General features: G+C 41.2%; 1 protein-coding gene across 4 annotated transcripts in view; it reads right to left on the reverse strand.

Moving 5' to 3' along the window:
• Window positions 1–1,008: 1,008 nt before the first annotated feature.
• Window positions 1,009–13,721, reverse strand: part of micu1 (mitochondrial calcium uptake 1) — a 128,899-nt gene continuing 116,186 nt past the window's right edge. For all 4 annotated transcript variants that reach the window (XM_029702778.1, XM_029702771.1, XM_029702762.1 and 1 more), the window contains 2 exons: window positions 1,763–1,852; window positions 1,009–1,460 (listed from right to left, as the gene is read on the reverse strand). In XM_029702778.1, the coding sequence (XP_029558638.1) occupies window positions 1,297–1,460; window positions 1,763–1,852 (254 nt within the window). In that variant the 3' untranslated portion in view covers window positions 1,009–1,296. The remainder of the gene's footprint in view (window positions 1,461–1,762; window positions 1,853–13,721) is intronic.

Here is a 13,721-nt window from a genome sequence, read left to right on the forward strand (position 1 = left end):
CGATTGGATCACCTCTAACCAATAGTACCAAGTGCGGAGAACAAGAAAAAAAAAAACGAACATCCGTGGGCGTAGCGAATCGTTTGGCCAGAGCAAGGAGTCCGTCTAGCCAGGTCAAAGAGGACAATGAGTCTATTCAGAAAAACAAAACATCTTTAATAATGGAGACTCTCGTTGAACATCAGTAATAATAACCCGCTCTCTGAAATAAAACCTGTCGGATGGTAGCAGCTAATATAACAGCCTCGGGACATGCTCCAACTGTCCCTTAAAAAGTCAAGGTAACGCAAACGTCTACAGTCTGTACAGTTGTAGAATATCTAAAGAGACATTATAGAGATGGAACAGCATTATAGAGAGACACCTATTTTAGAGACATTCCACATGATTTAAATGAATCCTTTACCTTTGAATTGAGGGAGTAAACAGAGGATTTCTAATCTTGTGTTTTGCAGTCAAACATAAATCCTCTAAATTATAACTAGGGTTTATAAAGTGCTGTTTAATCTGTACTCGGGAAAAGGTTGTGTTTGTTTACATGACATTCGCCAAGACATAATTACTACAAATCGCAAAACAATAAATATACAAGATTATAACTCCCATCGCCTAATAATACCCATGATGCATTGCGGAGAGCCGTCCATGGAAAGCATCTTAGGACAAACTGTGCCGCGTCAGCACCTCAAATGGCACCCTATTCCCTATGTAGTGCACTACACTTGACCAGGCCCGTAAGAAGACCCATAGGGCCCTGGTCTAAAGTAGTGCACTACATAGGGAATAGGGTGCCATTCACCATAGGGCCCTGGTCTAAAGTAGTGCACTACATAGGGAATAGGGTGCCATTCCCCATAGGGCCCTGGTCTAAAGTAGTGCACTACATAGGGAATAGGGTGCCATTCCCCATAGAGCCCTGGTCTAAAGTAGTGCACTACATAGGGAATAGTGTGCCATTTGGGATGAAAGAACCATATTGTAGTAACATGATTATGTCTACGCCAGAGCTGATGTCATAATGAGTTTGTTGTCTTTAATTGGTGTGAACAGATATGAGTTATAACGCCTATTGTTGCCAATGAACTCTTTTTAATCCAGGAGAGCGAGACAGAGCCAGAGAGAGAGAGAGCCAGAGAGAGAGAGAGCCAGAGAGAGAGAGCCAGAGAGAGAGAGCCAGAAGACGTCATCGACGGTTAGAGTTGTGTGGAGGAGCAGAGTAAGCACCCTTTCGTCACATGAATACACACACTTCCATTCTCACACCTGCCCAAGCACACACACACATCCCTCCCATCCTTAATGCTGCTTGGGCATGGCGAAGTCCCATGCGGTGTCTTGGGCACACTTCACCATGGCTCGTACCAACCGCGTGAAACCCATGTCTTTAGGCTTCTCTAGACCTCGCATCAGACGCTGCTTCATTATGGCAATAAACTCTTTATTACTCAGTTCTCCATTACCTAGGGGGAGGGAGAGAAGGAGGGAGGTAGGGGGGGATGGGGGAGGAGGAATGGGGAGAGAGGTAGGGGGAAGGGGAAGGAGGAATGGGGAGAGAGGTAGGGGGATGGGGAAGGAGGGAGGTAGGGGGGGGATGGGGAGGAGGAATGGGGAGAGAGGTAGGGAGAGGAGGAGGAGAGAGGGAGGTAAAGAGGATGCAGAGAGAGGAGTGTGTGAGAGTTGTATTAGTTAACAAAATATATTGAGAGAAAGTCTCGCATTAATATACACATGGAACAATGAAGAATATCAAACACCTGCTCACCATCGCAGTCGAACAGAGCGAACACGACGTCACACACATGATCAGACAGCTCCACTTTAGCCACCGTACGAGCTACCTGCTTCATCGTGGCTGAGAGAGAGATGAAGAGGAGAGAGGGATAGAAGGACAGAAAGAGAATCTTAAATACAATGTCTCAGTGTTATATACCCCTCCCCTCGAAAAAAAGGGATATGTGGTTGTCTCTCCTAGCTATCTGAAGATGAATACACTAACTGTGACTGTGGTTGTCTCTCCTAGCTATCTGAAGATGAATACACTAACTGTGACTGTGGTTGTCTCTCCTAGCTATCTGAAGATGAATACACTAACTGTGGTATGTGGTTGTCTCTCCTAGCTATCTGAAGATGAATACACTAACTGTGATATGTGGTTGTCTCTCCTAGCTATCTGAAGATGAATACACTAACTGTGGTATGTGGTTGTCTCTCCTAGCTATCTGAAGATGAATACACTAACTGTGACTGTGATATGTGGTTGTCGCTCCAAGCTATCTGAAGATAAATACACTAACTGTGACTGTGGTTGTCTCTCCTAGCTATCTGAAGATGAACACACTAACTGTGATATGTGGTTGTCTCTCCTAGCTATCTGAAGATGAATACACTAACTGTGACTGTGGTATGTGGTTGTCTCTCCTAGCTATCTGAAGATGAATACACTAACTGTGACTGTGATATGTGGTTGTCTCTCCTAGCTATCTGAAGATGAATACACTAACTGTGACTGTGGTTGTCACTCCTAGCTATCTGAAGATGAATACACTAACTGTGACTGTGGTTGTCTCTCCTAGCTATCTGAAGATGAATACACTAACTGTGATATGTGGTTGTCTCTCCTAGCTATCTGAAGATGAATACACTAACTGTGACTGTGACTGTGACTGTGGTATGTGGTTGTCTCTCCTAGCTATCTGAAGATGAATACACTAACTGTGACTGTGGTATGTGGTTGTCTCTCCTAGCTATCTGAAGATGAATACACTAACTGTGACTGTGGTTGTCTCTCCTAGCTATCTGAAGATGAATACACTAACTGTGATATGTGGTTGTCTCTCCTAGCTATCTGAAGATGAATACACTAACTGTGACTGTGACTGTGGTATGTGGTTGTCTCTCCTAGCTATCTGAAGATGAATACACTAACTGTGACTGTGGTATGTGGTTGTCTCTCCTAGCTATCTGAAGATGAATACACTAACTGTGACTGTGATATGTGGTTGTCTCTCCTAGCTATCTGAAGATGAATACACTAACTGTGACTGTGGTTGTCACTCCTAGCTATCTGAAGATGAATACACTAACTGTGACTGTGATATGTTGTTGTCTCTCCTAGCTATCTGAAGATGAATACACTAACTGTGGTATGTGGTTGTCTCTCCTAGCTATCTGAAGATGAATACACTAACTGTGACTGTGATATGTGGTTGTCTCTCCTAGCTATCTGAAGATGAATACACTAACTGTGATATGTGGTTGTCTCTCCTAGCTATCTGAAGATGAATACACTAACTGTGGTATGTGGTTGTCTCTCCTAGCTATCTGAAGATGAATACACTAACTGTGACAGTGATATGTGGTTGTCTCTCCTAGCTATCTGAAGATGAATACACTAACTGTGGTATGTGGTTGTCTCTCCTAGCTATCTGAAGATGAATACACTAACTGTGACTGTGATATGTGGTTGTCGCTCCAAGCTATCTGAAGATAAATACACTAACTGTGACTGTGGTTGTCTCTCCTAGCTATCTGAAGATGAATACACTAACTGTGATATGTGGTTGTCTCTCCTAGCTATCTGAAGATGAATACACTAACTGTGACTGTGACTGTGACTGTGGTATGTGGTTGTCTCTCCTAGCTATCTGAAGATGAATACACTAACTGTGACTGTGGTTGTCTCTCCTAGCTATCTGAAGATGAATACACTAACTGTGATATGTGGTTGTCTCTCCTAGCTATATGAAGATGAATACACTAACTGTGACTGTGACTGTGGTATGTGGTTGTCTCTCCTAGCTATCTGAAGATGAATACACTAACTGTGACTGTGGTATGTGGTTGTCTCTCCTAGCTATCTGAAGATGAATACACTAACTGTGACTGTGATATGTGGTTGTCTCTCCTAGCTATCTGAAGATGAATACACTAACTGTGACTGTGGTTGTCACTCCTAGCTATTTGAAGATGAATACACTAACTGTGACTGTGGTTGTCTCTCCTAGCTATCTGAAGATGAATACACTAACTGTGATATGTGGTTGTCTCTCCTAGCTATCTGAAGATGAATACACTAACTGTGATATGTGGTTGTCTCTCCTAGCTATCTGAAGATGAATACACTAACTGTGACTGTGATATGTGGTTGTCTCTCCTAGCTATCTGAAGATGAATACACTAACTGTGATATGTGGTTGTCTCTCCTAGCTATCTGAAGATGAATACACTAACTGTGACTGTGGTTGTCTCTCCTAGCTATCTGAAGATGAATACACTAATTGTGATATGTGGTTGTCTCTCCTAGCTATCTGAAGATGAATACACTAACTGTGACTGTGACTGTGGTAGTCTCTCCTAGCTATCTGAAGATGAATACACTAACTGTGACTGTGGTATGTGGTTGTCTCTCCTAGCTATCTGAAGATGAATACACTAACTGTGACTGTGATATGTGGTTGTCTCTCCTAGCTATCTGAAGAGGAATACACTAACTGTGACTGTGGTTGTCACTCCTAGCTATCTGAAGATGAATACACTAACTGTGACTGTGATATGTTGTTGTCTCTCCTAGCTATCTGAAGATGAATACACTAACTGTGGTATGTGGTTGTCTCTCCTAGCTATCTGAAGATGAATACACTAACTGTGACTGTGATATGTGGTTGTCTCTCCTAGCTATCTGAAGATGAATACACTAACTGTGATATGTGGTTGTCTCTCCTAGCTATCTGAAGATGAATACACTAACTGTGACTGTGATATGTGGTTGTCGCTCCAAGCTATCTGAAGATAAATACACTAACTGTGACTGTGGTTGTCTCTCCTAGCTATCTGAAGATGAATACACTAACTGTGATATGTGGTTGTCTCTCCTAGCTATCTGAAGATGAATACACTAACTGTGACTGTGGTTGTCACTCCTAGCTATCTGAAGATGAATACACTAACTGTGACTGTGGTTGTCTCTCCTAGCTATCTGAAGATGAATACACTAACTGTGATATGTGGTTGTCTCTCCTAGCTATCTGAAGATGAATACACTAACTGTGACTGTGACTGTGACTGTGGTATGTGGTTGTCTCTCCTAGCTATCTGAAGATGAATACACTAACTGTGACTGTGGTATGTGGTTGTCTCTCCTAGCTATCTGAAGATGAATACACTAACTGTGACTGTGATATGTGGTTGTCTCTCCTAGCTATCTGAAGATGAATACACTAACTGTGACTGTGGTTGTCACTCCTAGCTATCTGAAGATGAATACACTAACTGTGACTGCGGTATGTGGTTGTCTCTCCTAGCTATCTGAAGATGAATACACTAACTGTGACTGTGATATGTGGTTGTCTCTCCTAGCTATCTGAAGATGAATACACTAACTGTGAATTTGGTTGTCATTCCTAGCTATCTGAAGATGAATACACTAACTGTGACTGTGGTTGTCTCTCCTAGCTATCTGAAGATGAATACACTAACTGTGATATGTGGTTGTCTCTCCTAGCTATCTGAAGATGAATACACTAACTGTGACTGTGATATGTGGTTGTCTCTCCTAGCTATCTGAAGATGAATACACTAACTGTGATATGTGGTTGTCTCTCCTAGCTATCTGAAGATGAATACACTAACTGTGACTGTGGTTGTCTCTCCTAGCTATCTGAAGATGAATACACTAATTGTGATATGTGGTTGTCTCTCCTAGCTATCTGAAGATGAATACACTAATTGTGATATGTGGTTGTCTCTCCTAGCTATCTGAAGATGAATACACTAACTGTGACTGTGACTGTGGTAGTCTCTCCTAGCTATCTGAAGATGAATACACTAACTGTGACTGTGGTATGTGGTTGTCTCTCCTAGCTATCTGAAGATGAATACACTAACTGTGACTGTGATATGTGGTTGTCTCTCCTAGCTATCTGAAGATGAATACACTAACTGTGATATGTGGTTGTCTCTCCTAGCTATCTGAAGATGAATACACTAACTGTGACTGTGACTGTGGTATGTGGTTGTCTCTCCTAGCTATCTGAAGATGAATACACTAACTGTGACTGTGATATGTGGTTGTCTCTCCTAGCTATCTGAAGATGAATACACTAACTGTGACTGTGATATGTTGTTGTCTCTCCTAGCTATCTGAAGATGAATACACTAACTGTGGTATGTGGTTGTCTCTCCTAGCTATCTGAAGATGAATACACTAACTGTGACTGTGATATGTGGTTGTCTCTCCTAGCTATCTGAAGATGAATACACTAACTGTGATATGTGGTTGTCTCTCCTAGCTATCTGAAGATGAATACACTAACTGTGACTGTGATATGTGGTTGTCGCTCCAAGCTATCTGAAGATAAATACACTAACTGTGACTGTGGTTGTCTCTCCTAGCTATCTGAAGATGAATACACTAACTGTGATATGTGGTTGTCTCTCCTAGCTATCTGAAGATGAATACACTAACTGTGACTGTGGTTGTCACTCCTAGCTATCTGAAGATGAATACACTAACTGTGACTGTGGTTGTCTCTCCTAGCTATCTGAAGATTAATACACTAACTGTGATATGTGGTTGTCTCTCCTAGCTATCTGAAGATGAATACACTAACTGTGACTGTGGTATGTGGTTGTCTCTCCTAGCTATCTGAAGATGAATACACTAACTGTGACTGTGATATGTGGTTGTCTCTCCTAGCTATCTGAAGATGAATACACTAACTGTGACTGTGGTTGTCACTCCTAGCTATCTGAAGATGAATACACTAACTGTGACTGCGGTATGTGGTTGTCTCTCCTAGCTATCTGAAGATGAATACACTAACTGTGACTGTGATATGTGGTTGTCTCTCCTAGCTATCTGAAGATGAATACACTAACTGTGACTGTGGTTGTCACTCCTAGCTATCTGAAGATGAATACACTAACTGTGACTGTGGTTGTCTCTCCTAGCTATCTGAAGATGAATACACTAACTGTGATATGTGGTTGTCTCTCCTAGCTATCTGAAGATGAATACACTAACTGTGACTGTGATATGTGGTTGTCTCTCCTAGCTATCTGAAGATGAATACACTAACTGTGATATGTGGTTGTCTCTCCTAGCTATCTGAAGATGAATACACTAACTGTGACTGTGGTTGTCTCTCCTAGCTATCTGAAGATGAATACACTAATTGTGATATGTGGTTGTCTCTCCTAGCTATCTGAAGATGAATACACTAATTGTGATATGTGGTTGTCTCTCCTAGCTATCTGAAGATGAATACACTAACTGTGATATGTGGTTGTCTCTCCTAGCTATCTGAAGATGAATACACTAACTGTGATATGTGGTTGTCTCTCCTAGCTATCTGAAGATGAATACACTAACTGTGATATGTGGTTGTCTCTCCTAGCTATCTGAAGATGAATACACTAACTGTGACTGTGACTGTGACTGTGGTTGTCTCTCCTAGCTATCTGAAGATGAATACACTAACTGTGACTGTGGTATGTGGTTGTCTCTCCTAGCTATCTGAAGATGAATACACTAACTGTGACTGTGGTTGTCACTCCTAGCTATCTGAAGATGAATACACTAACTGTGACTGTGGTTGTCTCTCCTAGCTATCTGAAGATGAATACACTAACTGTGACTGTGACTGTGACTGTGACTGTGGTATGTGGTTGTCTCTCCTAGCTATCTGAAGATGAATACACTAACTGTGACTGTGGTATGTGGTTGTCTCTCCTAGCTATCTGAAGATGAATACACTAACTGTGACTGTGATATGTGGTTGTCTCTCCTAGCTATCTGAAGATGAATACACTAACTGTGACTGTGGTTGTCACTCCTAGCTATCTGAAGATGAATACACTAACTGTGACTGTGGTTGTCTCACCTAGCTATCTGAAGATGAATACACTAACTGTGATATGTGGTTGTCTCTCCTAGCTATCTGAAGATGAATACACTAACTGTGACTGTGATATGTGGTTGTCTCTCCTAGCTATCTGAAGATGAATACACTAACTGTGACTGTGGTTGTCACTCCTAGCTATCTGAAGATGAATACACTAACTGTGATATGTGGTTGTCTCTCCTAGCTATCTGAAGATGAATACACTAACTGTGACTGTGATATGTGGTTGTCTCTCCTAGCTATCTGAAGATGAATACACTAACTGTGATATGTGGTTGTCTCTCCTAGCTATCTGAAGATGAATACACTAACTGTGACTGTGGTTGTCTCTCCTAGCTATCTGAAGATGAATACACTAATTGTGATATGTGGTTGTCACTCCTAGCTATTTGAAGATGAATACACTAACTGTGACTGTGGTTGTCTCTCCTAGCTATCTGAAGATGAATACACTAACTGTGATATGTGGTTGTCTCTCCTAGCTATCTGAAGATGAATACACTAACTGTGATATGTGGTTGTCTCTCCTAGCTATCTGAAGATGAATACACTAACTGTGACTGTGATATGTGGTTGTCTCTCCTAGCTATCTGAAGATGAATACACTAACTGTGACTGTGGTTGTCACTCCTAGCTATCTGAAGATGAATACACTAACTGTGACTGTGGTTGTCTCTCCTAGCTATCTGAAGATGAATACACTAACTGTGATATGTGGTTGTCTCTCCTAGCTATCTGAAGATGAATACACTAACTGTGACTGTGACTGTGGTATGTGGTTGTCACTCCTAGCTATCTGAAGATGAATACACTAACTGTGACTGCGGTATGTGGTTGTCTCTCCTAGCTATCTGAAGATGAATACACTAACTGTGACTGTGATATGTGGTTGTCTCTCCTAGCTATCTGAAGATGAATACACTAACTGTGACTGTGGTTGTCACTCCTAGCTATCTGAAGATGAATACACTAACTGTGACTGTGGTTGTCTCTCCTAGCTATCTGAAGATGAATACACTAACTGTGATATGTGGTTGTCTCTCCTAGCTATCTGAAGATGAATACACTAACTGTGACTGTGATATGTGGTTGTCTCTCCTAGCTATCTGAAGATGAATACACTAACTGTGATATGTGGTTGTCTCTCCTAGCTATCTGAAGATGAATACACTAACTGTGACTGTGGTTGTCTCTCCTAGCTATCTGAAGATGAATACACTAATTGTGATATGTGGTTGTCTCTCCTAGCTATCTGAAGATGAATACACTAATTGTGATATGTGGTTGTCTCTCCTAGCTATCTGAAGATGAATACACTAACTGTGACTGTGACTGTGGTAGTCTCTCCTAGCTATCTGAAGATGAATACACTAACTGTGACTGTGGTATGTGGTTGTCTCTCCTAGCTATCTGAAGATGAATACACTAACTGTGACTGTGATATGTGGTTGTCTCTCCTAGCTATCTGAAGATGAATACACTAACTGTGATATGTGGTTGTCTCTCCTAGCTATCTGAAGATGAATACACTAACTGTGACTGTGACTGTGGTATGTGGTTGTCTCTCCTAGCTATCTGAAGATGAATACACTAACTGTGACTGTGATATGTGGTTGTCTCTCCTAGCTATCTGAAGATGAATACACTAACTGTGACTGTGATATGTTGTTGTCTCTCCTAGCTATCTGAAGATGAATACACTAACTGTGGTATGTGGTTGTCTCTCCTAGCTATCTGAAGATGAATACACTAACTGTGACTGTGATATGTGGTTGTCTCTCCTAGCTATCTGAAGATGAATACACTAACTGTGATATGTGGTTGTCTCTCCTAGCTATCTGAAGATGAATACACTAACTGTGACTGTGATATGTGGTTGTCGCTCCAAGCTATCTGAAGATAAATACACTAACTGTGACTGTGGTTGTCTCTCCTAGCTATCTGAAGATGAATACACTAACTGTGATATGTGGTTGTCTCTCCTAGCTATCTGAAGATGAATACACTAACTGTGACTGTGGTATGTGGTTGTCTCTCCTAGCTATCTGAAGATGAATACACTAACTGTGACTGTGATATGTGGTTGTCTCTCCTAGCTATCTGAAGATGAATACACTAACTGTGACTGTGGTTGTCACTCCTAGCTATCTGAAGATGAATACACTAACTGTGACTGCGGTATGTGGTTGTCTCTCCTAGCTATCTGAAGATGAATACACTAACTGTGACTGTGATATGTGGTTGTCTCTCCTAGCTATCTGAAGATGAATACACTAACTGTGACTGTGGTTGTCACTCCTAGCTATCTGAAGATGAATACACTAACTGTGACTGTGGTTGTCTCTCCTAGCTATCTGAAGATGAATACACTAACTGTGATATGTGGTTGTCTCTCCTAGCTATCTGAAGATGAATACACTAACTGTGACTGTGATATGTGGTTGTCTCTCCTAGCTATCTGAAGATGAATACACTAACTGTGATATGTGGTTGTCTCTCCTAGCTATCTGAAGATGAATACACTAACTGTGACTGTGGTTGTCTCTCCTAGCTATCTGAAGATGAATACACTAATTGTGATATGTGGTTGTCTCTCCTAGCTATCTGAAGATGAATACACTAATTGTGATATGTGGTTGTCTCTCCTAGCTATCTGAAGATGAATACACTAACTGTGATATGTGGTTGTCTCTCCTAGCTATCTGAAGATGAATACACTAACTGTGATATGTGGTTGTCTCTCCTAGCTATCTGAAGATGAATACACTAACTGTGATATGTGGTTGTCTCTCCTAGCTATCTGAAGATGAATACACTAACTGTGACTGTGACTGTGACTGTGGTTGTCTCTCCTAGCTATCTGAAGATGAATACACTAACTGTGACTGTGGTATGTGGTTGTCTCTCCTAGCTATCTGAAGATGAATACACTAACTGTGACTGTGGTTGTCACTCCTAGCTATCTGAAGATGAATACACTAACTGTGACTGTGGTTGTCTCTCCTAGCTATCTGAAGATGAATACACTAACTGTGACTGTGACTGTGACTGTGACTGTGGTATGTGGTTGTCTCTCCTAGCTATCTGAAGATGAATACACTAACTGTGACTGTGGTATGTGGTTGTCTCTCCTAGCTATCTGAAGATGAATACACTAACTGTGACTGTGATATGTGGTTGTCTCTCCTAGCTATCTGAAGATGAATACACTAACTGTGACTGTGGTTGTCACTCCTAGCTATCTGAAGATGAATACACTAACTGTGACTGTGGTTGTCTCACCTAGCTATCTGAAGATGAATACACTAACTGTGATATGTGGTTGTCTCTCCTAGCTATCTGAAGATGAATACACTAACTGTGACTGTGATATGTGGTTGTCTCTCCTAGCTATCTGAAGATGAATACACTAACTGTGACTGTGGTTGTCACTCCTAGCTATCTGAAGATGAATACACTAACTGTGATATGTGGTTGTCTCTCCTAGCTATCTGAAGATGAATACACTAACTGTGACTGTGATATGTGGTTGTCTCTCCTAGCTATCTGAAGATGAATACACTAACTGTGATATGTGGTTGTCTCTCCTAGCTATCTGAAGATGAATACACTAACTGTGACTGTGGTTGTCTCTCCTAGCTATCTGAAGATGAATACACTAATTGTGATATGTGGTTGTCACTCCTAGCTATTTGAAGATGAATACACTAACTGTGACTGTGGTTGTCTCTCCTAGCTATCTGAAGATGAATACACTAACTGTGATATGTGGTTGTCTCTCCTAGCTATCTGAAGATGAATACACTAACTGTGATATGTGGTTGTCTCTCCTAGCTATCTGAAGATGAATACACTAACTGTGACTGTGATATGTGGTTGTCTCTCCTAGCTATCTGAAGATGAATACACTAACTGTGACTGTGGTTGTCACTCCTAGCTATCTGAAGATGAATACACTAACTGTGACTGTGGTTGTCTCTCCTAGCTATCTGAAGATGAATACACTAACTGTGATATGTGGTTGTCTCTCCTAGCTATCTGAAGATGAATACACTAACTGTGACTGTGACTGTGGTATGTGGTTGTCACTCCTAGCTATCTGAAGATGAATACACTAACTGTGACTGCGGTATGTGGTTGTCTCTCCTAGCTATCTGAAGATGAATACACTAACTGTGACTGTGATATGTGGTTGTCTCTCCTAGCTATCTGAAGATGAATACACTAACTGTGACTGTGGTTGTCACTCCTAGCTATCTGAAGATGAATACACTAACTGTGACTGTGGTTGTCTCTCCTAGCTATCTGAAGATGAATACACTAACTGTGATATGTGGTTGTCTCTCCTAGCTATCTGAAGATGAATACACTAACTGTGACTGTGATATGTGGTTGTCTCTCCTAGCTATCTGAAGATGAATACACTAACTGTGATATGTGGTTGTCTCTCCTAGCTATCTGAAGATGAATACACTAACTGTGACTGTGGTTGTCTCTCCTAGCTATCTGAAGATGAATACACTAATTGTGATATGTGGTTGTCTCTCCTAGCTATCTGAAGATGAATACACTAATTGTGATATGTGGTTGTCTCTCCTAGCTATCTGAAGATGAATACACTAACTGTGACTGTGACTGTGGTAGTCTCTCCTAGCTATCTGAAGATGAATACACTAACTGTGACTGTGGTATGTGGTTGTCTCTCCTAGCTATCTGAAGATGAATACACTAACTGTGACTGTGATATGTGGTTGTCTCTCCTAGCTATCTGAAGATGAATACACTAACTGTGATATGTGGTTGTCTCTCCTAGCTATCTGAAGATGAATACACTAACTGTGACTGTGACTGTGGTATGTGGTTGTCTCTCCTAGCTATCTGAAGATGAATACACTAACTGTGACTGTGATATGTGGTTGTCTCTCCTAGCTATCTGAAGATGAATACACTAACTGTGACTGTGATATGTTGTTGTCTCTCCTAGCTATCTGAAGATGAATACACTAACTGTGGTATGTGGTTGTCTCTCCTAGCTATCTGAAGATGAATACACTAACTGTGACTGTGATATGTGGTTGTCTCTCCTAGCTATCTGAAGATGAATACACTAACTGTGATATGTGGTTGTCTCTCCTAGCTATCTGAAGATGAATACACTAACTGTGACTGTGATATGTGGTTGTCGCTCCAAGCTATCTGAAGATAAATACACTAACTGTGACTGTGGTTGTCTCTCCTAGCTATCTGAAGATGAATACACTAACTGTGATATGTGGTTGTCTCTCCTAGCTATCTGAAGATGAATACACTAACTGTGACTGTGGTATGTGGTTGTCTCTCCTAGCTATCTGAAGATGAATACACTAACTGTGACTGTGATATGTGGTTGTCTCTCCTAGCTATCTGAAGATGAATACACTAACTGTGACTGTGGTTGTCACTCCTAGCTATCTGAAGATGAATACACTAACTGTGACTGCGGTATGTGGTTGTCTCTCCTAGCTATCTGAAGATGAATACACTAACTGTGACTGTGATATGTGGTTGTCTCTCCTAGCTATCTGAAGATGAATACACTAACTGTGACTGTGGTTGTCACTCCTAGCTATCTGAAGATGAATACACTAACTGTGACTGTGGTTGTCTCTCCTAGCTATCTGAAGATGAATACACTAACTGTGATATGTGGTTGTCTCTCCTAGCTATCTGAAGATGAATACACTAACTGTGACTGTGATATGTGGTTGTCTCTCCTAGCTATCTGAAGATGAATACACTAACTGTGATATGTGGTTGTCTCTCCTAGCTATCTGAAGATGA

The sequence above is a fragment of the Salmo trutta genome, chromosome 2 (genome assembly GCF_901001165.1).
Source record: "Salmo trutta chromosome 2, fSalTru1.1, whole genome shotgun sequence".
NCBI lineage: Eukaryota > Metazoa > Chordata > Actinopteri > Salmoniformes > Salmonidae > Salmo > Salmo trutta.